Genomic DNA, 24,168 nt, shown 5'->3' on the forward strand with positions numbered 1-24,168 from the left:
AAATATTATTAACATTTTTTTTTCAACAAAAAAATTATTTGAAAAGCAACCGATAAACCCACAAATACTCGCTCCAGAAAAAGAACGGGCCCCTCCAGAAAAAGAACGGGCCCCACGATTGAAAAACTCGAACAAAATGCCGATAGCATGAGCTAGCCGTTACTAGAAGAAGCTCCCACAATCCGAGTCATCACAAGGAGGACAGCCCCTCCTGTTACTCTCTAAGCAGCACACAAAAGAAAGATACACAAAGAGTTAACTGTGCAATCTCACAATTCTCTCTCGAAAATGGCAGATTTTGGCTTCCTATCAGACACAGATGACTCGGCGGTAGACGAACTTGTATCTCAAACACAGGAACTCTGTGTCCTTGAACAAGTTTCTAAAATCAACTGTTCTGGTTTCACCGACTCGGTCCTTCCTACTGATTTAGAAACCCGTTTTCAAAAACTCAAATCCTTCCCTCCCACTAAATCTAAAACCCCAACTACCAGTAAATCTCTCTCAAGGTCCAACACTGATATGAACAACATCTCAGTGAAGGGTAAAAAAGATGATGATGGGTCCTTTTCTGATTCTGAAAAAGGAGAGAACTTTTCAAGTGAGGAGCAAAAACCAGGTGAGAAAATGGGATCTTCAAAGGGGCAAAATGAAGTTTTTTTGGACAACAAAGAAAACCAACAATGGAAATCGGGTTTAGAAAAGAAAATGAAAAGTGGCTGTGTTTCTTCTTCTCCTTCAAAATCGTCAATGGAAGAAGAGATTTTTTCTCCGAAGAAAGAAAACCCAGATGGGAAAGGGGGTTCAAAGAAGAAATCCTTACACGGGTCTGATCATTCTAACTCATGGGTGGAAGATGTGATTTTCTCACCATCCAAACAGAAATCGGAGAGGAAAATGAGTATGAAATCAAAATCAAAATTTGGGTCTTCCAATTCATCAAATTCATTCATGGATTCACCTTCTCCTCCTAGAAAAGTTGGCTGCTTTTGGTGTTCTCCTAAAAAGAAGCAGAGCAAGGAAAGTTTGGGTCTTGACTGGGAAAGCAATAATCTTGATGAGTACTTGTCTGATTTGAGTACCTTTTCAGTGAAAGAGCAGCAGAAAAGACTAAAGAAGGCAATGAAAGAGCAAGAGAAGATGAGTAAAGAGGCAGAGAAGATTGTGAAGTGGGCCAAGCAGGCATCTGCGAGGATGAGTTTTCATGGCACTGATGATGTGCTAAGTGACGATGAGATTGCTAAATGATTTTGGATTTAATGATTTTGGTTTTGTTTCATGTTGCCATGCATGTGATGGAATTATAGTAGTATATGTTTTTTCCCTTCATATTGGCTTTTTACCCTAATACCAGTATAGTTTGGGCTTGAATTTTGTCTTGTAAAGGTTGATACAGTTATACAAAATCATCTAGCAATGGTACACAATAATAGGCTGGCAATGCCTTGAATATGTTGTTCTCTATGTATGTCATGTTGAGATTATTTTTTTATATGTTAATTGAAGTTCTTTTTCTTAATAAAATCATGAATAAATTCCTCTTTCCATTAGTAGGGCAGACTTTTTCTCTTGGGAACCAGAAGTGCAAAGTTATAAGACTATAGTTCTTTGATTGGAAGGTCCATGGACGTGAACTCTATAACAGGCTAATTCTTCCCCTGGATGGCACAGTGAATTTGAAATCAGATTATTTGGATCAACACAATGAATTTGTTTTTACGGTTGCTGTCTTAAAATCCTTAGCATTGTGCTAGTTTTCAAAAAAAAAAATATACTAGCCAGGTTGCAAAAATCCCGATACACGCTACCCAAAGACACGAACCAAGACCAAACTTCGGCACAATTACTTTCAAGGAAACACAAAACCTATTAGGCGGTCTGTAAGAGACCAACTCAAAACATAATTTCCCTGGTAAAGAATGAGAATCTGGAAAGAAAAGCACAGCCCCAACAGTCATGTAGAGATATGTAACCAGCCTTTTCAGGTTGCTGGTACATCAGGTCTAGCTGACTTGGTAAACATAAGAAAATATTTAGAAGCAGCAAGTACTACTAAGCTAAGAACACCAGCTTTGACTGAAAGCATCGAATCCAACAAATTCCTTTTGCACTCAGTATTGGGTTTAGGATCAAATTCAATTGCGCCAGATCTCTTTTGTTTAGTCTTCATAAATGATGAATATCTTTCAACTTCAGCTCTTGTTAAAGCTGGTTTTAACGACTCCTTTACTCTCTGGAAATGACGATTGCATACGACAGTGGCAGATATGTTTTCCCTCAGAGCTACAATACCAGCTTCCCGACAAAGGCCCTCCAGCTCAGCCCCGGTGAAGAGCTCAGAATCTTCTGCTATTCTTCTCAGGTCAACATCATTACTTATTTTCATTTTACGTGTGTGAACACCAAGTATCTCATATCGAGCCTCTAAATCAGGGGGTGGCACATACAGCACCTGCAGGTTCATATAAATGAAATTAAACAACATTTAAAGATGTCATCTGCATAAAGAATGAATGGCTTTATTGTGATTTTGGCACCGTCTCATGCAAAAGATCACAAGGTAATCAGGAATAGTGAGCTCATAGCTATGATGTTAGGGGCATCTTCAAATACGCAGCAGACAAAAAGACTAACTAAGGAAATGATTGTTAAACCATTTGTAAGGCCAGCAAAAAGAAGGGGTAACAGGTACAAGATATAGAAAACTTTTAAAATTGCACTCCTCACCAAATCAAAACGTCCAGGGCGCATAAGTGCAGCATCAATTGCATGAGGACGATTTGTGGCAGCCAGCACAAGAATTCCCTGATGGAATTGAGCAAATGTTTGAGCCACAAAAAAAGGGTTAGATGTTATCTATAACTCCTCACAACTATAGTTTCAAGATAAATGATAAACTCAATCATGTGACTAGCACCTACTTTAGACTGCTCTAAACCATCCATTTCAGTCAGTAACGTTGACAGAAGCCTCTCTCCTACGGTAGTGCTGTTACTTGAAGTCCCACCTCTGCCATTGAATAGAAGTGCTTTGAGAACCATTTTTTTATCAGTTGTTTTAAAAAATCAATCATAAGAACAACCGCATTACTCCGTGCGGTGTGAATGAAGAAAATGTTATACATATTTCCACATGTGCCCATGATTGCATTTATTATACACCAACTTGAAGAAGCTCAATGAAATAATTACCCACTTACCACAGAAAACATTTGCAGAAACAGTTTAAGAGAAACAATCATTTTTCAGCAGCAACATATAGGAAACCTCCACACTAACCTTTTTGCAGCAACAACATCAGCCTCATCAAAGAATATTATGCTTGGTGCTGCAAGGCGAGCTCTCTGAAATGTATGGCGCAGCAATGCTTCCCCCTCTCCAACGTACATTGAATAGAGTTCTGCACCACTGATTTATGCTTTATGAGTTTTCAAGAAATATAAATCTTTGGTTCCCCTTCTTACCCTCTCTGTTTTTATAAATTCAGCATGGATTATCAATCAACAAAAATCAGTTTTGAAACGGCCACCTCTAATATCCCAGTTATCAAGTATGTACACTAAATTCTGAATAATAAAGCTTTCAAAAGATATCCGTTCTTCGTGAAAAACACTTCCATTTTATGAGATATGAAAATACAGTACAATGATACCTCAAGGAAAAAAAGGAAGCTTGAGCAGCATTAGCTGCAGCTTTAGCAAGAGTGGTTTTTGAGCATCCTGGAGGTCCATGCAGAAGAACTCCACGAATTGGTGATATTCCCATCCTTGCAAATGCAGCAGAATGTTTGATAGGCCATTCAACAGCTTGTTGGAGCTTTTTCTAACATAGGAAGTATGGTTAACTTCTGCGTCAGTTTCAATACCAAATTGAAGTGCAGAGCTAACATATATAAAGTTGAGCATCCTTAAAGTCATCAGGAAGGATTTAGATACAAAATTAAGACATAGTTACAGACTTTTAAATCCTTCAGTCCACCAATATCTTCCCAAGACACTTTGGGGATTTCCATTGTCACACCTCTTGTTATGCTAGGGCCAACCACAGATTTAGCATGCTTCCAGTCATCCATCGTTAATTGCACACCAGCATCCTCACTTGTATCCAAAGAATTAAGAGCGGACATGGTAGCTTCGCGACATAAAGCTTCCAAATCAGCCCCAACATATCCATTACAAGATGCAGCTATAGCATGTAAGTTAACATTAGGATCCAAATGAAGCTTCCTTGTATATAGCTGAGAACAATCAAGAAGAAAAAATCATGATAAAATCATGCCACTACTGCCACATTACAAACCTTTTTCCAATCAACATTCCATCAAACAAGAAGAGCCATGATCATACTTCTAGTAATAACATCAACTGGCAACTCAGATGGGCTGATATATGTTTCATAAAAATTGACTCTTATGATGCTCATAGATATTGAAAGATTTGCATGCTACCTTGAGAATTTGCAATCGCTCCTCTTCTGTAGGTGTAGTAACTTCTATTTCAGCATCAAAACGACCAGATCTTCTTAATGCAGGGTCAATTGCATCCACTCTTTAAACAGAATATATATATATTAGTTAAGATTAAACAATATGTACAACACAGCCATAAAAAAAGGGCTAATAAAAAGCTTCTGTGTCGGATTGCTTCTACTTCATTTCAATAGAACAAAACCTCAAACATATCAAAAGCAACAAACTAACCTATTAGTTGATGCAATCACAACAACTTGAGCTGAAGATGTAGATGAGGGCTTGTTGGCATCCATCAAAGCAAATAGTTGAGAGGCTACACGAACATCTTGCTCCCGTCTGCATTTGAAGGCCTAATTTAAATATATGAATGGAGAAGTTTACCTCTTTATGTTCTTATCAAGACAACAGCAAGCCAAGAAAACAAACTAACACAAAAACTACAACAAAGCAATTGTATAAATCTAAAGAACAGGTAAAGCTGCAGCAAAATCTAACCATCCTTTCTCCACTACCTTGAATCGCGACGATGACACAAGGCATCAATTTCATCAATAAAAATAACTGATGGCTTGCCTGCCACAGCATGAGACAATGCATCTGAAAAAGCCTCACGTAGAACTCTCTCGCTTTCTCCAGCATGCGCTCTATGAACGAAATGTGGACTACAAAAAAATTGTCACAAATCACATCAAACTCAAGCCAAAAAATAAATAAATAAATAAAACTATTAATTCAGAAATACATAAAATCATTAGTCGAGAAAAAAAAGAAGAAAAACAAAATCAAATTACCTAATGACAATTAAATGCGCCCCGCATTCGCGTACAACTGCTCGTACCAAACTTGTCTGCGGAAGAAAAAACAAGATAAATAAATAAATTTAGAATCAAAGAGAACAATTTATTGGATTAATAAAATGATTAAAAACTATTTACCTTTCCGGTTCCTGGTGGACCGTACAGAAGCAAACCTGTTGGCCACTAGAATCAAAAACCAAATTAATTAATTAATTAACTTGAAATTAAAGCTGTAGCATGATCATAATCAATCAAAAAATGTAATTATTGAGTAAAATTAGGTTTTAGTTACTTTTAGACCGAGTTTCTGAGCTTCACGCGAGTAGAGAAGAGGGAAAGTAATGAGCTCTCTTAAAGCTTCGAGAGCCGCTTTATTTCCACCAATTGCTTCTTCGGCTTTCCACTCGTTGTTTGAGTTTTCAGTTCCGTTGTTGACTTTGCTGCCGCTGCCGCTGCCGCCGAAGCCGCTGCTGCTGCTGCCGCTGCTGCTGGTGGGAGGTTCCATTTGAGAGAGAGAGCGATAGCAGAGAGAAAATAGGGATTTTTTAAGCGTCTTGGTGCCAAAAAAAATTGATGATTAAAGTAGAGGTAAAGGCCTTTTAAGTTTGTGTAGTTTTCAGCTTGATCTCTAAAATGTATTGTTTTGTCAGTTACGCCCTTTTAATTTTATTTTCCAATGTAACTCCTCTAGTCCTGTCCAATTTTAAATGAGGTAAAATCTAGAAAAGTTTTAGGACAAGAAATTAAATTACCCATCAGGAATTAATTAATTTTGAGATTGAGAAGAAATCTATTTCTCCTCTTGAAAAATTTGTTCATCCCAAGATACCGTGGATTAGTAACCTGTTTTTTTTATGATTTAATATTTTTAAAATTTTTTTGTATTTGGAAGTGAGTTTGCCCGGTGTTTTTGAAAAGTTATTTTTTAAAAAAAAATATTAAATATTTATTTTTAATATATTTTTTAATAATTTTGATGTATTAATATTAAAAATCTAGGAAAAACATTATTTTAATATATTTTTAAATAAAAAAATATTTTTAAAAATTATTATACATCACAATATACCAAACACATTCCTAAATTGATTTTTTTGTTTGAAAAAATTGATTTTTTAAGATTATAAGGTATTTTAGGTAAAAATGAATTAAAATTTAAGTTTTTTTGATAAAAAATTCACCTAGATTGTTTTTTTATAATGTCATTGCAGTGGTTGAACGACTGCAACAATTACGCATGGTCATCTATTTTATTTTTTTATTCAATTTAAAATTAGATTAATGAAACTTAGATTAACTTAAAATGTATTAGTCAATTAAACAGTGTGGCATGTCAAGCCTTATGGCATTCAATTTTAATTGAAATTAATTAAAATAAGCGAATTATAAATATTTTTGTAAGATTTTTAATAAAATATTGTTTAATTTTTATTTGATTTTCAAATAAAATTATAGAATTTCTTTCTCATATTAGCATGTGCTGTTTTTTCTTTCAACCCTACATGATTTTTTTTTATTTTATTCAAATATTTTTGCAATTATTATTTTTTATTATTATTATTTAATTAAATAAAAAAAAAACCTTTCACATCCTGCCAGTCGATCCTATTTGTTTTCGCGTTTTTAAAAATATTTTTTAAAAAAATTAAAAATTTATATTTTTTTCACTACTTCAAATTGATATTTTTTTTATGTTTTTAAATTATTTTAATATGTCAATATTAAAAATAAATTTTAAAAAATAAAAAAATAAATTTTAATATATTTTTTAAATAAAAAATATTTTAAAAAATAATTATTATCAAACTTCAATTAAGTTTTGCATAAAGAAGGCATTCACACCTTATTACACTCTTGTCTCAAATTTTCCATAATTACGACTTGGTCCCAAACCCTCCTCGGACCTAAAAGTTTTATTTTTAAAAAAATCTGCCCAGGCTGTCCTCTGCATTGATCCGTTCTTGAACATATCATTATAACTTTCATATAATTTTAATTTTAAATTTAAGTTAGATAAAAAGTCACGTAAAATAAATTTCAAAATTAATTTATTATATCAAATTTAATAATAATATTAAATAAATTTTCTGATCTAATTTTTTCTATCATGTTAAATAAAATTAATCAATCCCATGATACGGCATACATGTAATTAGTATACAATAGCAAGAAAACTAAATCACCATTTCTAGAAATTGCTCGTTTAATATTTCTTCTTTGAAATTTCATTTTCCGCCTCTTCCCATTTTCTAACGCGTCAAACAACCACCCGATCAGCGGAGCAGCCAGCGCGTGAATGCTCTCCTCCTAACAGACCCACGTCAAAAGGGTAAAAATTTGAAGTATGTTTATGATGATTTTTACATTATATTTTTTAAAAAATAAACTTAATTTTTTTTACTTGCTGTATGAACAAAACACCTTTCTAATTCTAAATTCTTACCCGACAGACAGTTCCCACTTTCCCCCATTTATCTGTCCTCACGTTTCCCTTTCCCTTTCCGTGTTGCCTGTAAAGCTAGCTACAAACAAATCAAAATTCTCTTTCCGGAAAAAAACTCACTTTCTTGCTTAATCGCCTCCTCGATTTGAGCAGCCTCAGGCGATCTAAATCTTCTCTCTAACAAAGTTTGGTTGTGTAACTGTTTTAACTGCTCAGAATAGAAGTTGTACAGTGAGTAGTTGATAGTTTTTCATTTACATGGAAGCCATAAAAAAGCAAGCTACCAGGCTTAGAGAGCAAGTTGCAAAGCAGCAACAGGTAATTAATTTCAGTTCAGATTCTCTTTTGCTGTTTTTTTTTTTTTTTCAAATTTTGTGTTTGTTTGTTTGTTTGCAGGCAGTGTTGAAACATTTGGGACATTTTAGTAATGAAGGAATTATTGTTGACGAAGCAGAATTACAATGCTACCAGCATCTTCAAAATCTCTACAATTCAACCAGAGCTGCCAAGGTGCAGTTATTTATTTGATTTGGTTTGGTTTTCCTTTTTTTATTGAGGCAAAATTTTGATTATTTTTTTTGGTGTTTTATTTCACTTTAAAATACCAGCATTTTCAGAAGAATATTGTTCGCGGTGCTGAAGGTTTTGTATCTATAAGTTCGAAGCAAATGGAAATATGTGAGTATGGATTTTGCTTTGTGACTACCTTGTTATGATTTGTTTTCTTTGAGGTTGATATGTGAGATTTTTGGCTTTGGGATTTTCTTAGTGCGAAAGTTGGCTGATGAGTGTTGTAAATACGGAGCTGAGAACCAGAGCGAGAATAATTATGTCGCAAGGACTGTTCTTCAGTTTGGTGCCTCGCATAATTTGATGGAAAATGAGAAGGAAATATTTCTTGGGGTTCTTAATGATCAGGTAATTTTACTGCCAGTTAGGAATAATCTCAATGCAAACTGAATGGTGGTAGTTTAGGAATACTTAAGCATATATTCATGCTAATGTAAATGTGTTCCATTTATTATATATTCAGGGATCATTGCTTCTTTTGAATTTTTCTGCCAAGTTCAGATGTCATAAGTAATTGTAGTTCCTGCCTAGAATTAGTTACTCTGCATTGTATAAGTGACCCTCCAATTGTTATTTCATCAAGCGTGTTCAATGAAAGCATGAAGAAAAAAATTGTAAGATAGACAAATTGATATGATAGAAACGAAATTATTGTTATTATTAGTTTTTAAGCCCTACATGTATATTGCCAAGAATTAATGATGGGATTTTTAGTGTAAGCTGTCATTTAAGAAAAAATAAGGTTTTTCCATCTCCTTTTATGTTCCTAATTGTGTTACAGGATTTCAATATTTAGGTTTCTAAGCCACTTCGGGCTTTAATAACTGGAGCTCCTTTGGAGGATGCTCGCCACTTGACTCACCGTTATGACAAACTTCGTCAAGAGGTTGAAGCTCAGGTAAGCTTTGGTGTCTCGTGGGTGTAACAGTTGTAGGAATTGTGGTAGATTCATGGTGATATGTTCTTGGCAGGCAGCTGAAGCAATGAGGCGGCGGTCGAAAACCAGGGATTCTGAAATATCTGCAGAGAGTTTCATGAAGCTTCAAGCTGCAGAGGCAAGGTTGACTGAACTTAAATCTACAATGATGGCTCTTGGGAGAGAAGCAGCAGCTGCCATGTCTTCAGTTGAAAATCAACAGCAAGAGATTACTGCTCAGCGGTTGTTTAGTATGGTATTGCATGCTTTTCTTCTTTCTTTCCTGTGTATGGGTGCTTTTGTGTGTGCACGAATCTCTCTGCCTATGATGATCTTTCAGCTTCCAGGACCACGATCTATAGTGGTTGACAACTTTGACCATCTAAACACCTGTTGTGAATGGAGTATAGCAATTCAACAGAATCTTAAAGAAGCATTCATGTGACTGGCGTAGCTAAAGCCAAAAACATTTTATCCATGTTCATATTCGTTTTGGTTCAGTACTTTTCTCTTGTTGATATGTGACAAGATAGGTGTCAAATGGGATAAAGAATTAGGAAAGTTTGGAGGGTTTGGGGAGGGATGTTACCTCATGTACTCCTTGCCTATTTGGGCAAAGGTATTCTTATGGTTCATCTCCCTTTTCAGCAAATTCAATTTGGCACTTGCTTCTGCATATCTCTCTTTGTAGCTAGCCATGTATCCTTCCTTTTACCGTTTCAAAATTTTTCTTGTCCTGATAAAGTTCCCCACCCATTTTCCTGGTATAAATATCTTGCTTAATTTCATGATTGCAAAGTTAAGAGGGGTTTACTGTATTTAAAATTTGTGCTGCTTTATCAAATTTGGTTTAGGTAAAAGTTATTTCTTTTCTGCACATTGATCTAAAAAAAAATCAAATCATTTTCAGGTAGATGCTGAGAGATGTTATCATCAACATGTTCTTACTATTTTGGATAAGCTACATGCAGAGGTTTGTTCTTTGCAACCGTGGACCTGGCTTGTTTATGTGCATGTGCACACATATATCACTTATAGTTTTTTGAAAATCATATTCTTTTATCACTCCATGCATGCTTTCTTCACTTTCAGGTGCTCAAAACATTACCGTACTATAATCTAATTTTATGTTTGAGATAGATTATTACTGGTGCAATTCCAAAATGTTTATGATTGATGTAGATGATTCTCGAGGAGCAATTAAACGAGTCTGCATTACAGTCGGCGACCACACAGAGAGATGTGATTTTCCCACCTGAACCCAAGAATAACACTTCAAATGGATCTGAAAATCACATGCACCCTAATCATAAGGATGCACATAAGGATGCACTTTACATTGCAAAAGTAAGATGTTTGATCACTTTGAATATCCCACCTCTTCTCTCAAACCCTGCCACACCAGAAAGAAAAAAATAATTAAATATTGTAGAACACTATTTGATTTCTTCCATCGTCTCTCCTCTTGCACAGCTTTTGACTTGAAATATGAGAAAGTGCCTACACAGCTCGTGATGTTTGATTCTTGTTTTTCGCTTAAAACTACCTAATACATATCATGATGTTTGATTCCTTTTTTTCTCTTAAAACTATCACACTATATCTTTATTCCTTGTAATGGCATGTGCAAGATTACTTGATCATCTCATTTGCCAATGTGGATGCAGCATCCTTCTGTTCCTTGTACTTGAAATAAAGTTATTAGTTTAATTTCAACTCTTTTTTGATAGAGTAGGTTGTGGGACCTCCAAATATACGGTCAAATATTCATTGGATAGCATGTAACTAGGGGTCCAATACCATGCAAACAGTTTGCTGGTCGACTGCATTACTCCAACAAGTAATTGTTTTTTATGTTGACAATAATTAATTTGTTTGGTCAACTACACCAACAAAGAATTGTATTTAATGTTGGTAAATAGTTAATTTATTTAATTTAAAAGAGCTGGAAAAGGAAAGAAAACTTTGGCAGTAGTGGAGTGAAGAAGATAGGCCTACTGGCTGCAATACTATAGGGTAGTGGCAGTAGCTATGGGTCAATGGTGTGGAAACAATGGCACTGATCTTTTTATTGTGCACAGTGAGGGTGTCAGTGCCAGTTGGTGATGGAAGCAGTCATGAACTAGTAGTCAAATGAAAAGGAAGTTAAAAGTTGATACTTGGACCTTACTTTTCCAACTATTTGCTTCTTTTTTAAAAAAAGTTTTTGTTTCAAAATGATATTGTGATTTGAAGGTGCATGTTTCTTTTATAAGCAAAAGATAACCTTTATCTTTCCCCATTAAAATACAACTTTAGTGATATTTTTCTTTGAAAAAAAACTTGCATGTACATGAGTTTTTTATTTGTGGGAAGTACATGAGTTTGAAGAGATACTATGCCAAACTTTATCATGGGAAGTACATGAGTTTTTTTTTCTAATTATGGCCACCATTTTATTTGTGGGTTATAAAAGTTGTATTTACTTAAGTGATAGTAAGGATGCTTGAAGAGCTGGAAGTAAACACGATAACTTAAGGAAAATGGAAAACCTAAGATTCAATATCTAAAAAGACCTGAAAGTAACAAAGATGCATGAGCATCAGTAAACTAATTAAACCTGCTACGTGACTGTTAAACAATCATAGTCAGATTAAGAATTTCTTTATGTGGAGCAAAATTGTTCTTCAAACTGGTATTCAAAGGTGTTACCCTTGAAAGCATGTTCTTATCTCACTGATTTATTTGTTCACAACTGTATGCCACACTACTTAAATAAGGATCCACATGTAGCTTTTTACTGTCATGGAATTTTCTACCAGTGCAAAAGATGTTTTCTTAAGAGATTCACTGCTTTTTTTTGTTATTTTTGGTCTTAATTTCATTTTATTTTTTAACTCTTTGCAGGTTATACACCCATTCGATGCTCAAGCAGAAGGGGAGTTAAGTCTATTTATTGATGATTTTGTTGTGGTCCGGCAGGTACTTTCTCTACTGATAATGCCTTTGATGACCTATAGACTGTTCCATTATAGGCCATCTTTGAAAATGATTTTGAATTATTAATCCTACTCATCCTACATCCATACATCCATACATGCATGCATACTCACATTATATGAAGCATGCATATTCACTTAAATATATAGTTGTATTGTATATTCCTTTACCATAGAGCTCAGCCTGTAAAATGATTTTGCACCAATGCCTGTATGAGCATGGGTGTGGTGCTTGCAGTTGGCAGTTTTGTCTGTTATAAATCTGTGAATTCTTTTTCTTTTTGTTGAACACCATCACACACACACACACAACAAATATATTTATTGTTATATCCTTAGATCAGAAGTCCTTGTCTTCTTCTTTAGTAAATGACTCTGGGGGAGTGTTTTTAATACGCGCAAATATATGTTTCAGAAAAGGCAACTTGAGCTTCAATCTTTTTCCTTTTCCTTTTCCCTCCAATTCCCCTTTCCTAATCTTTTGCTGATAATATCACAAGGTGGCTCCGACAGGGTGGTCAGAAGGAGAATGCAAAGGCAAGGCTGGATGGTTTCCTTCTGCTTACATAGAAAAGCATGAAACAGCACCTGCAAGCAAGATAATGGAAGAAAGCTCACCTCCTTGATCCAAATTATTTATGTACAAAAGGTGTATATGTTTTGTTTATATCAGAGTCCAATTCTATGCACTAGTGGTTACAACATGTTATTGAATGCAGTTCCTTCTGGCGTGGTAGTGTATGTGTGATGAGATTGTGCTCTCCTAACTTAGCCTTCCTTTTCTTTTCCGCATCTCTCTATTTATTGTGTTTACGAAAATAAGGCCAATAAGCAGCTTTTAATGTTGTGTACCTTTTCCCCTTGCAGTAATTTTTGTTGGATAATAAAATGCCCTGGGGATTCTTTTCCTCTCATTTTGTCGTGTTATTTCTCAAGCAGATGCTGTAGTGATTAGTTACAGTTTGGGTTAAGCAATCCTCTAGATTCCAGCAAGTTTTTGAACTTTTTCAGCCATTGACGAAGCTTTAACAAGAAAGATTTTAGTTGCTCCTTTTACTATTCCATTCTGTGTAATCCAGTTAAAGCCAGAAAATTCGACACTTCAAAATTGTGGGTGTAAATTGAGATAATTTTAAATTAAATTAATTGATTAAATATAAATATGAAATGTTTATTTTATAATATTTTGTTTGTTTTGATTGAATACGGGATAGGTTGGAAGATTTTAGTGTTCGGCTCATTTGCTATTAAAAAAAAAAAATTCTAATGACTTGAATATTTTATTTTCCAGTGCAAAAAAAAAAACTCGGTTGCAACCCTAAAATTCTCCATAGCTAGTAGAAAATACTAGGAGTGTGTTTGGTATTATGGTTTCTGTTGTGGTTGTAGTTTGAAAAAAAATTGTTTTATAAAAAGTACTTTTAGTTGAGGTTGGTTTGAAAAAATAAGTGTTTGGTAAAAACTATGGTTGAAATTGAAATTAAAGAAAAAGTAGTTTAATGTGTTTGGTTAAGAATGCTTTTAAAATTGAGGTTATAAAATAATTTTAAAAATATATATTAATACTGATGATTTTTAATTTAACTATTACTATTATATCATGAAATAAATCATACTTTTATATAAAATATTTTCTATTATTGCATGAAACTATTTATAATTCCATTACGTACGAAATATAAACGAGAAAAACTACAGTTTTCATAATATTTTTAGCATGTAATAAAATAAGATAAAATATTATCAGGTATAAAATTCACTCTAAACTAGTTTTTTTTTTTTAAAATGTTAAAAAAATAACACACTAAAAAAAAAAAAGTTCACGCAAGCAAGTGAACAGTGCAAGAGAATTGCACTGTTCATGTTAATTGCATTGTTCTTTGAACAATGCAATTAACATGAACAGTAAAAAAAAGTAAGAAATTATTGTTTTTCTTTTCTTGCGTTTCTAACGTAGAAATTAAATGGGGTCCAGCGAACAGTAAATCAATTTTTTTCTTAACCAAACAGCTGCAAACTACATTTTAAATAAAACGCAGCCGAAACCACAGCCACAGAGCCAAACGGGCTCTAACCCATGTGGTAAAAACATCTATCCATATGCATTATAGATTGCTACAATGCTCAATATTTTTATTCATCTTTATTTTATTATTTTATTAATTCATTTTTATAGCCCAAATTAATGGCCAATTTAAAAAAACTTTTATAGAAAAGAAAATATTTAGAGACAAAAGATTAAAGTGTAAATGGCTGAGAAAATAGGTGACAATCTCAAAATTAGAATTAAAAGTTTACTTTGATCTTTCTACTTTTCAAATAATCAATTTTTGGTACCTTTAGTGTTTTCACATTCTAGTTTTCATCCATAAATTTATTTTTATTATTTTTTAGTTTTTGATTTAAAAGAAAAGAATGAGGGAAAGAGAAAATCATTTGATTCAAGTGTTAAAGAAAACAAATCTTGGTTAATACCACTTTAAACCACAAAAATAATTAAAGAAAAAAAAACAAATTAGGGGATATTTGTTACTTTTATATGTATATGTATGAATGAAACAATTTGAAATTTTCATTTATATTTCAATTGTTTGTAGGCAAATGAGGGGTTGGCTTGGTTGACGTTGTCTTTAAGGTTTTTATGTAGGAGCCTGGATTTTATATATAAGAAATGTCGCGGCCTGAAAAGCATTACTCCTAATATTCAGATTTATTGGCTCCATGTAGGTTCGACTATTCGACAGCATTTACTATCTGAAAACACTTAGCATGGGTTGCTTTGGGGTGGGTAGTGATGTTCTTCCCATCGCCAAAGCGCATGTGCAACGTTGCAGTTGTTTCCCCCAAGACTGGAACTAGCTTGTGGGCTGATCCGTGGGTATTTTCTGATTCATTTGTGTAATCGACTCTCACTTTCCCGTGTTCCTTGGATTCAAATTCAAAGATCTTGTCATTCTTTAATTTAACCATCAATTGTTGTAGAAGGATTGACCTTGGCAGTATAATATACGATCCCGTTATGCCCTGGTGATGCAATTGAAGATCAAGACCGGCCATGGTGATTGACCCTTTACCAACTGTGAACGACAGCAGCATGCTGTAATCTGTAGCATGCGCTTATTCAGAAGTTTATTCATTTTTGCAGGCAATCCCAGCTGCCAAGAGACTTGAAACTAATCAGATCGGGGGCCAAACTAGAGGACCGTCCATCTGTAGTCCATGAATGGATAGAGCTCCGTTTACAAGCTGCAAGAGCACTGCCTTTCAAACAGGAGGTGATCCCTGGTGCAACTCCCTCCGACATTGGTGTCCCAAATGAGCTCGCCAAATGTAAGCCAAAACTGGGAACGAATCTTATTGCTGAAGTACATCCACCTGATATCTTTGACTAGGTGTGAGTTCTTGGAGCCATTGTCCATGAGACATTGTCAGATTCTAAGAAATAAGAGGAAGATGGCAGAGGAAAAACTAGCATTAAGATTGAAGGCAATGACCGGAAAAATAAAAACAATTAAGAGTGAAGTCTTGCATGGCAGATATTGCGATTAGCGAAATGCTAAATTCACTAAGGAACTGATTGATTATTATTGCAATGAAACATATTTTACAAAAATGGTGAAAACATGAATCCTTTTTGCTAAGGCAAGATGATATTCTCAATTTTATACAAATTTCATATACACTTGAAATTTGGGTGAACAGATGCAAGATGGGGACTACAACATGAGAAGGGAAAAGGAGAGAGCCAAAAAAGATAAGTACAACTTCTGATGAATAAATGGCCCATAACACAAGTCGAAACTCCATTGTCATAGAGACAAGTCTTTTTGCACACCCATGCAAGATGAGGACATGAAAATTCCAGCCGATGAGTAATCAATTTGGTACCAAGAGAACCAGATGAAATCGTGTGTTCCTCTATTAGTGAGATGTGATACTTCTGCAGAAAAAATGAACGAATAAAATGAAGATACAAAACCGCCGCAGATTCTAAGCCCTCTTCCATGCTTGTGCATTGCTTCTTTATTTTTTCCAGAAGCTGCAGTAATGGATGTGAACTCAAACATGTCTTCACTGTCACTAAAGGGGTTTCAATCAGAGTTGGAATCATAAAAGTCACTTGGGCATGGGGTCATGACCTCAGATTCAAGTACTTGAACCACCCTGTGCATGGTGGGTCTATCCTCTGGGCTCGAAGAAACACATTGGGTGGCAACTGAAAGCAGGGCATCAAGGCTTTCTACCTGCACCCCCTCGCAGTTAGGATCAACAATTTCTCGTGGTCTATTCTCCGTGATTAAAAAATTTAACTGCAAGACAGAAAAAATAGTCAGAAACCAGCTTGTATACTCCATTAAATATGACAGTTCCACATACATTTCCTTTAAGCTTTACCCGGTGGAATTAGATGTGTGCCACCAGGCAATCATGGAAAGAAATAGATATACAGGCAATTATGATTTAACGAGATCATCATATACAGGCAATTAACATCTTCTAGTCACATTTTTTACTCATAGTGAAAGCCCCTCTTAATTTATATCATGACATGGAATAATGGTAAATTCATCAAGGAAGAATAAAGGAGATTAGCCCAACTGGGACAAATTTCATCAAGAAACATACCCAACCAACAATATTCAGGCCCTTCTCGATGTATGATGCGTCTGTTGGACGCTTTCCACTTAGCAATTCAAGCACCAGGACCCCAAAACTATAAACATCAGTCTTTTCAGTTGCCCTGCCACTTTGCATGTATTCTGCCAAAGGAATCAGACAGGCTCATCATAAATAATAATGGAATGATAATGTGAAAGCAATCATGATATTACAAATGCAGAGATCAGCCAGCAAAAGAACCATCATAACTCATTAAATCATAACCTAAAGAGATTAACAGCTACCTTAGACACTAAACATCTTCTGTGAAACATTGCAAGTCAAGGTATACTATTAGGATACTGTCTTCAACCATAGTACAGGTAACAAGCCTTGTTAAAGAGATATAAAAAGGGTATTCCATTTATTGCACTTAGCATAGACATTCCTCTTTCTATTCTGGAGTTTTTTTTTTTTTTTTTCCATCAGAGCAAATAGCATATCCTAAGAAAAAGGTAAAGCCATTTTCAAAACCCAATTTACAAGTGGAAAAAACTTAAGGTTGTAAGTGAGACTCTGTGAGTGAAACATATTTCTAAAATGTCCATTCCAACCAGTTTGATCAAATCAGTAGCACAAGTTCCAGTAAATGTGCATTGCTTACCAGGAGCTAGATAACCAAATGTGCCAGCAACAATTGTAGTAATATGTGATTCTTCATCACCTAACAATTTAGCAAGTCCAAAATCAGTCACTCGGGCCTCCAAGTTGCCATCAAGCAAAATGTTGCTTGACTTTATGTCACGGTGGATGATCCTAGGGGAACAATCATGATGCAAGTAGGCCAGTCCTTTTGCTGCCCCCAAAATAACAGTCAGCCGTGCATCCCAATCCAGTTGCTCAGATCTTTCTGTACAATCAATGAAAAATAAGTAATGTTCCTTGTTTAATCCGTAAACATGAAACTTGATAGATAGAATGGTACGCCTCAATGAAAGGCTCAGAATAAAAGAAGAAGAAGAAGAAGAAGAAATGAAAGGAAAAGGTCCACAAAAAAAATAGCAAATTTATAACCAATGTTATAAAAATCAAAACTTCATTCTAGACTGGAGGCATCTCTGTCACTGCTCATGCCAATGGGTAGGATTTTCTTTTTATTGTCCAAAAACCATCAGCATAAAATAAAAAAAATAAAAGAAACAGAAAATAGATGGCACTACATTGTCTTATGAAAAAGTGTCTGCACCTCAAACTTTTAGGCCTTCCTAACATGTAAACTAATGAAAACAAAAACATAAATCTTACCATGGAGTGCTTCGTCAAGGCTGCCACCAGATAGGAAATCATATATCAACAATTTTGACGTGGGAGAATTGCAATAACCTCGTAAATTAACAAGGTAGCGGTGTTTTATGCTTCCAAGAATTTCAAGCTCCCTCTCAAAGAATCGATTAAAACCCTCATCCATCTTTACAATTCTCTTCAAGGCAAATATACTGCCATCATCCATTTCAAGCTTGTACACGGTTCCAAAACCTCCAGAGCCTATGACATGTTCCTCAGTCAAAGTCTCCAATTTTTTTATTATGTCTTTTGAAGAGTACGGCAAGTCCCCATGAAACATTATGATCGATGCACCTGGCGCAACAAGAAAAATAACATGAGGTGCTGAGTTTAAGAACTTATTAGAAGTTTATCCAATTAAAAAACAGTTTGGACAGATAACTCAAGTTGAGAACATTACCTCCACTAACATCCATTGCAATACTGTTACTTCCATTTTTACCAAACTTCTTATATAGAAAGCATCCCCAAAAACACATAAGTGCCACAAGAAGCAGTGCACCAATGGTTGCTGAAGTGCTGATAAGCAATCCACCAGAGTATTTTTTCTTTCCTCCTTGATTTTGGCCTGCAAGCAAAGAATAATTTTAAGCAACAACCATAAAGCATATGAGATCAGGAAATGATCAGTGTTGTTAAAAAATTAGTTTCTCTCTTAATAATTCAATTCAGTTTCTATAGCAACTTCAACTACTTCCAGGAGTCAGATTGTAGTAATGAGAACGGTGAGAGTTTTAAGTATGTGTTATGCTGTAAGAATACAATTAGTAAATCTACTATCATCCTAAATGTTGATGCTGTATTACATCCTGCATGGCAGACATTGTACCTGGTAAAATGAAATATTGGAGAATTGTATATGTGATAAGACTGTTAGTTTACCTGAAGGAGACTGCCCATCAGTTCTGGGCCCTCCACTGTCATCTTTGCAAGTTCTTTCAATCTGCTTTCCACACAAATCACGATTTCCAGTGAACCTACAAGATATAATGTTTCGGTGTATTGATTAAGAATCTTCTTTGGCTTCTGAGGAGTAAATTTGTAAAATAGTAGAATTTGATTTTAGCTGCCGCTCATCAAGGCACACCTGAGTTACTATATCACAGTGGCTGATGCAAAATCAATTAAATATGACACATATTGGGCAAGTTGGACTTACGAGTTATCTGCAAAGTTGATGAGCACACCATCAGATGGTATCGGCCCGACCAGAAAATTGTTCGACACGTTGCTTCAATTTAACATTATGATCATAATAAATATCAGATGTAAATGTGTCAATTTCAATTTCATGGTAACATCATTCTATAAAAAATAACTCAATTCAAAGCAAATGAGGCCACTCACAAAGATACGAGTTTATTTAACCTTCCAAGAGATGCAGGGATTGAACCGCTGAGAGAGTTACTTGAGATATCCCTGTAGAAATACCTAATCAGTTTCATCTGTCTAGCATGATGATAGCATCTAGAACTAGTATTTGTCATTTAAAGCACATTAGTGAGCACAAGTGCCTGTCAATATTCTTCAAAGACCTTTTTCTCATATACAATAGCTCAGAATTAAGTGGAGGCTTCAGTGTTTATTTTGTCATTACTTTCATTCTTTTTCCATAAAGGTGTGGCATAGATCCTTTCACTTCTGAAAAGACACAAAAAATATTAATTTGGTGTTAACCATGGAACTTGAATCCTCATATATCTTGCAGTATGAAGAAGCCAATTGGTGGAGATGTATACATTTCTACAATAGACACAACAAATTGAGCATTGAAGGCCTACAGCAACCCTATCATATCCCTTGAGAAACTTGCTCAAGCCCAGGTGAATAACATCTACATTGTTTTTGGAAAAGGTTTGTAATGTGTCACTAATGGGTATGACAAAAGGTGTTTCAGTACTCGTAGAAAAAGATCGCGGAACTACATTTGTTTAAGTTGAAAACAAAATAACATGCATACAACTGAAATTTATCATGAGGAAAACAACTCACAGATTTTGAAGTGCAGTTAGGTTTCCCATTTCGCTTGGAATTGGTCCACTTAAGTAGTTGCCTTGCAAGAATCTGTAGAGAACAGACATTAATAATTTACTTCCAGTCCAATTATAAATGTGTGCGGATAGGACACCAAGACAGATGTTGAAATTAGATTTTAAGGCGGCAACTCTAAACCTAATTTGAATGGAAATATATCATGAATTTCTAAAAACAAAAGGGAGCAAATGCTGTAGTTATCGCACAAGCCATAATTTCTAACACCTATTCTTTTTTTAGCAAGTGAAAGTGAAATAGAACTACAAATTTAGGCACCATGGGGTCATGGGGTAGCAGCAATTTACAGGAAAACAGCAACTGAGCTACATAAGCTACACATTAAAGAAAATAGTTACCAACATGAAAAGAAATCCTTCATTGTTAAGATGCCTGAATTGTAAACTCAAATGAAAGGCAATATGCCAACATGATCTCTCTAGTGTTTATAATTCCAGACTTCTAAGAGAAGCTGAATTAATTGTTTAGATTATGAGGTGGCTCTTGGACCATGGGCAAGGGTTAAAAAATTTGTTCCCAGTATGCAATCCTCTATGACCAGAGCTAGTGTTACTCGTCGGGGACATTTATCTGGTAGGTTTTTGCAACTTTTCTTCACTGGCAAAATATAAGGTTGGTTGCAGTTAAAATATAATTCAAAAGGTGCAAAGTAAGTTCAGAATGCTTTACTCCATTCTGAATGAGTAATTTTCAATCATCATAACTATATCCAAAAGCAGATACTCAAAGCTTTTTCTGTGGGAGAGAAAATCCATTTCAGTAAAAGTCCTTGTATTTATGCTGTCCATCATCAGTAATGCTAAATTATACAAAGGAAAATATAAATATCAATCGCTACTTGGGTGTTCTGCTTGTATTCAACCAATAGAATGGCAGCTGCATTATTCAAAAGGATAAAAAGAAAATGTAGGGCAACATGAAGTGATGATGATAAAAGAATTATTATTAGATTTAGATGCACTTACATTCCCTGCAACTCTGTGCAATTTCCCAACTCTGAAGGAATTGTTCCATAGAAGCTGTTGTTGTATAGAGCTCTGCAACACATCACTCATATTAAAACATATAAGAAAAATAGCACCATGCCTTTAATACAGAAAACAACAGACAATTTTCAATAAAAATAAAAAAGTCCTGAAAATACATACAGAATTTTCAAGTGCGCTAACTTCCCAAGGTCAGGTGATATGGGTCCACTTAATTTATGGTTCTTCAGACTCCTGGAAGATAATGGATAAACAATCAACAAAATGTTGAATGCACTTCATATTGCATTCTGAACTAACAGATTTGAGTGAAATAAATAAATAAATAAGAGAGAGAGAGAGAGAGAGAGAGAGAGAGAGAGAGAGAGTGAGATGCCCAAATGAAGAGAAAAAACATGTAGGCTATTTAAAGGTCCACAGCTCCATACTTATTTACAGGGAGCAAACTGATTATGGGCGAAAAAAGAAAACAAGTCTGAGATTTGGATATCATTTGTGAACTCACAAATGTATTACTCTCTTGGTTTTCAGATCACATGTCACTCCCCTCCAATTACATGGATCAGCATCCTCTGGCCTCCACAAAGGAAGATTACCATCTGAGTTGACAATTGCATTCCTGAAGCTCCAAAGTGCTTCACCTACAAAATAAAAAAAAAAATGAATTTCAAAATTCTAATATATCACAAGTGCACTTGAGCATGCATACTCCTATAGACACTAACAAGCATAACTTGGCAAAATGATTCTAGAAGGTAAGCAAGTTCGTGTTTCTTGAAAAATTACAGGCTACTCAAACATTGATATCGGAAAGAAACACCTACTCCACCCTATCCACAGAAGAACTTGGTGGTCCATCTGTAGGGTGCTTACAATCATCAAACATCCCTCATCGTTATATTTCTAATCAAACTAAATTTCACATTTCATAAAACAAGTCTTGACATGAAAGCAAAATCACACCAGGTTTGTGTTCAGATTACTGAAATTCGAATGCGAGACTGGACAGCTCAAAACTCACAATAAATAAAAAAACCAAGTATTTCTTTCAAAGTAAATGGACTGGACCATAGATTTCTTTGTAGCAGCTTTGCTACTTTGACATAGCTTATGATTAAGTTGAAATGGCAAATGTGCATAATCCCAAATACCACCGTACCATCAGGACTGATAGCTCCACTTTTGTTTATGAGAATATATAGCAGTAGAATGTAAAGACGCCAGGGCCTTAGACATCTCATTGGATAGTTGGCCATGACAGAACTGATCAAGCATAATATAGCAGCTATAAATCATCTGATAGACCAAGCTCCAGAATGCTTTGCTTGTAACATATGGTTATCTGGTTGATTACACCGTATAGCAGCCGCAGAGACAGGAAAAGATTGCCTGAAAAATATGAGAGCGCAACAATTAAAACTGCAATGAACAAACCATGCCTCTACAAACAGAACAACCAAATTGCATTGCGAAAAAAATTCATTAGCCTAAAACACGGACATCTGAAGCACGCATGAACACGCTAGAAACATGGATAAAGCATTTAAGAAGAGTTATGTCCACAACCAGTTTACTGATAGAGTTTCCACAACTCCCAGCACAATAGAACCTAATCTCTCTCTGCTAGCAGCACTGCCATTTGAAATGCACCCTCATAATGAAATAAACTTCTTTTCTTTGATGGGCAACAAAAAAAATCAGTAAAATGTAGAACTTCATCATAAACAGGTTAAGTAATAAGCAAGAAAATTCGCAACAAACTGCCAAGAAAACATGGAAAAAAAATCTTTATGCATAACTATACACACATGAAACGAGCTTTTAAGCAATGAAACCATGAAAAATCGAAAAAAAGAAGTGGACCTCAAAATCGCAAACTTTACCAGACATCAAAGATTTAAGCTGAACAGGTCAAATCTATAACAAAAGTTGGCTCCTTTATTGAGTGTCATCCATCCAGCTCAAACAACCTGAAAGCAATCCCATTTCAAGAATAGAAGGATCTTAGGAACAAGACACTGTTATGTAACTATCTTAGTTTATAAGCTTTGGAGCAAAAAGGTTTGTTAATTACCGTTTTACACAGCTAAAAACACTAAAAATGAAAGCTTTGCTATGAGGCCTAAATTGAAATGGGAAAAACACAAGAACCCACAAGATATTTTGTGAAGTAGAACAAAATTGAAGTGGCAAAAACACAAACAGGCACACCTTAGATTTGATCTGGTGAATAATAATGAGAAGAAGAAGAAGAATAATGTAGCCTGTGAGCTGTCAAGTGAGACCATAAGCAAACAAAACAAAACACAAATATATAAAACCCGAAAACTAAAAAACCCCTTTCTCGCTCTCTCTCTCTCTCTCTCTCTAGGAGATGTGTGTGACTGTATTGTAGAGATAGAGAAAGAGGTTTTTTTTGTTCTTTTTTTTGTTGCTTTCTAGAGAGAGAAAGAATGGAAGTGTGTGTGTGTGTGTGTGTGTGTGTGTAGTGAAGCGGAATAGATGCTTGGAATTAAGAGGAACATTTAGCTCAGCCAATCAGAGTGGAGTGGATTTGCACGTGTGACGTCGACCTTCCATACGTGCCAACCGACGCTCGTTTTTATTTCCTTTCCTTTTCCTTTTCTTTTATTAATTAGTTTTTTCATTTCTTTCTAAAACAAAAATAAGTGTTGTTAATTAATTAAGAAAAAAACAAAAATTGCTTATATGTCGCCTGCAAGAGAAAAACACTGTAGGTTTAACAGTGTTTCTTTTTTTCTTTTTGTACATGAGGTGTGGATTTAAAAATTAGGTTCCAAAGTTTTGTTTGCTCCTTTAGTTTTGATATTTTTAATTTATTATTTTATTTTGTTAATGTTTCATGTCGAGAATGTCGAGGAGATGAAAGAGAACGTAGCTAAGATATAATAATAAAAAAAAATGGTCAATTAACTACAACCTTGATAATAATAATAATAATAAATTAGTTTTAGTAAGTTTTATTTAATAAAAATAATTTTGTTGATATGAT

At 34.8% G+C, this 24,168-nt stretch overlaps 5 protein-coding genes across 7 annotated transcripts; 3 read left to right on the forward strand and 2 right to left on the reverse strand.

The window, feature by feature from the left end:
- The first annotated feature begins 160 nt into the window (after positions 1-160).
- Positions 161-1,545, forward strand: LOC118038630 (uncharacterized). Its single transcript, XM_035045045.2, has one exon. It carries the CDS (start codon positions 289-291, stop codon positions 1,246-1,248), a length of 960 nt encoding a protein of 319 aa, XP_034900936.1. The 5' UTR covers positions 161-288; the 3' UTR covers positions 1,249-1,545.
- Positions 1,546-1,823: 278 nt separating this feature from the next.
- Positions 1,824-5,839, reverse strand: LOC118038629 (cell division control protein 48 homolog B). Its single transcript, XM_035045042.2, has 12 exons — positions 5,560-5,839; positions 5,406-5,450; positions 5,262-5,317; positions 4,983-5,132; positions 4,699-4,806; positions 4,447-4,546; positions 3,958-4,236; positions 3,652-3,821; positions 3,279-3,407; positions 2,922-3,009; positions 2,728-2,805; positions 1,824-2,452 (listed from the first exon to the last, which is right to left on the reverse strand). The coding sequence occupies exons 1-12, from the start codon at positions 5,770-5,772 to the stop codon at positions 1,982-1,984; spliced, it is 1,887 nt and encodes a 628-aa protein (XP_034900933.1). The 5' UTR covers positions 5,773-5,839; the 3' UTR covers positions 1,824-1,981.
- Positions 5,840-7,512: 1,673 nt separating this feature from the next.
- On the forward strand, positions 7,513-13,088 carry LOC118038628 (SH3 domain-containing protein 1-like). Of its 2 annotated transcripts, XM_035045040.2 has the most exons (10): positions 7,520-8,028; positions 8,107-8,220; positions 8,319-8,388; positions 8,480-8,628; positions 9,077-9,178; positions 9,252-9,452; positions 10,107-10,169; positions 10,379-10,543; positions 12,083-12,157; positions 12,675-13,088. In XM_035045040.2, the coding sequence occupies exons 1-10, from the start codon at positions 7,969-7,971 to the stop codon at positions 12,798-12,800; spliced, it is 1,125 nt and encodes a 374-aa protein (XP_034900931.1). In that variant the 5' UTR covers positions 7,520-7,968; the 3' UTR covers positions 12,801-13,088. The 2 variants fall into 2 exon arrangements, with proteins under 2 accessions (XP_034900932.1, XP_034900931.1); XM_035045041.2 differs by lacking the exon at positions 10,379-10,543 and having other exon boundaries at positions 7,513-8,028.
- Positions 13,089-14,968: 1,880 nt separating this feature from the next.
- Positions 14,969-15,566, forward strand: LOC118038683 (uncharacterized). Its single transcript, XM_035045106.1, has 3 exons — positions 14,969-15,072; positions 15,157-15,201; positions 15,320-15,566. The coding sequence occupies exons 1-3, from the start codon at positions 14,969-14,971 to the stop codon at positions 15,564-15,566; spliced, it is 396 nt and encodes a 131-aa protein (XP_034900997.1).
- Positions 15,567-15,719: 153 nt separating this feature from the next.
- On the reverse strand, positions 15,720-23,629 carry LOC118038627 (LRR receptor-like serine/threonine-protein kinase FEI 1). 2 transcript variants are annotated; one of them, XM_035045038.2, is made up of 15 exons: positions 23,367-23,629; positions 23,039-23,125; positions 22,315-22,544; positions 21,661-21,796; positions 21,318-21,389; positions 21,135-21,206; positions 20,110-20,181; positions 19,465-19,536; positions 19,277-19,348; positions 19,000-19,094; positions 18,518-18,685; positions 18,079-18,411; positions 17,438-17,683; positions 16,801-16,934; positions 15,720-16,484 (listed from the first exon to the last, which is right to left on the reverse strand). In XM_035045038.2, exons 3-15 carry the CDS (start codon positions 22,409-22,411, stop codon positions 16,266-16,268), a joined length of 1,788 nt encoding a protein of 595 aa, XP_034900929.1. In that variant the 5' UTR covers positions 22,412-22,544; positions 23,039-23,125; positions 23,367-23,629; the 3' UTR covers positions 15,720-16,265. The 2 variants fall into 2 exon arrangements, with proteins under 2 accessions (XP_034900929.1, XP_034900930.1); XM_035045039.2 differs by having other exon boundaries at positions 23,230-23,629.
- Positions 23,630-24,168: the final 539 nt, after the last annotated feature.

This window comes from Populus alba, chromosome 1 (genome assembly GCF_005239225.2).
Source record: "Populus alba chromosome 1, ASM523922v2, whole genome shotgun sequence".
In the NCBI taxonomy this organism is placed as follows: domain Eukaryota; kingdom Viridiplantae; phylum Streptophyta; class Magnoliopsida; order Malpighiales; family Salicaceae; genus Populus; species Populus alba.

Coding starts and splice junctions, on each gene's coding strand:
- LOC118038630 (XM_035045045.2), top strand. CDS start 289: ATGGCAGATTTTGGCTTCCTATCAGACACAGATGACTCGGCGGTAGAC.
- LOC118038629 (XM_035045042.2), bottom strand. CDS start 5,772: ATGGAACCTCCCACCAGCAGCAGCGGCAGCAGCAGCAGCGGCTTCGGC. Junction 5,318..5,405: donor GTCCACCAGGAACCGGAAAG/GTAAATAGTTTT, acceptor TTTCTTCCGCAG/ACAAGTTTGGTACGAGCAGT. Junction 2,453..2,727: donor GCCCTGGACGTTTTGATTTG/GTGAGGAGTGCA, acceptor ATGAACCTGCAG/GTGCTGTATGTGCCACCCCC.
- LOC118038628 (XM_035045040.2), top strand. CDS start 7,969: ATGGAAGCCATAAAAAAGCAAGCTACCAGGCTTAGAGAGCAAGTTGCA. Junction 8,389..8,479: donor TTCGAAGCAAATGGAAATAT/GTGAGTATGGAT, acceptor GGATTTTCTTAG/TGCGAAAGTTGGCTGATGAG. Junction 9,179..9,251: donor GTCAAGAGGTTGAAGCTCAG/GTAAGCTTTGGT, acceptor TGTTCTTGGCAG/GCAGCTGAAGCAATGAGGCG.
- LOC118038627 (XM_035045038.2), bottom strand. CDS start 22,411: ATGGCCAACTATCCAATGAGATGTCTAAGGCCCTGGCGTCTTTACATT. Junction 19,349..19,464: donor TTAAATAAACTCGTATCTTT/GTGAGTGGCCTC, acceptor GTTAAATTGAAG/CAACGTGTCGAACAATTTTC. Junction 18,686..18,999: donor TGATGGGCAGTCTCCTTCAG/GTAAACTAACAG, acceptor CTTTGCTTGCAG/GCCAAAATCAAGGAGGAAAG.
- LOC118038683 (XM_035045106.1), top strand. CDS start 14,969: ATGTTCTTCCCATCGCCAAAGCGCATGTGCAACGTTGCAGTTGTTTCC. Junction 15,073..15,156: donor GTATTTTCTGATTCATTTGT/GTAATCGACTCT, acceptor CAATTGTTGTAG/AAGGATTGACCTTGGCAGTA. Junction 15,202..15,319: donor TACGATCCCGTTATGCCCTG/GTGATGCAATTG, acceptor TCATTTTTGCAG/GCAATCCCAGCTGCCAAGAG.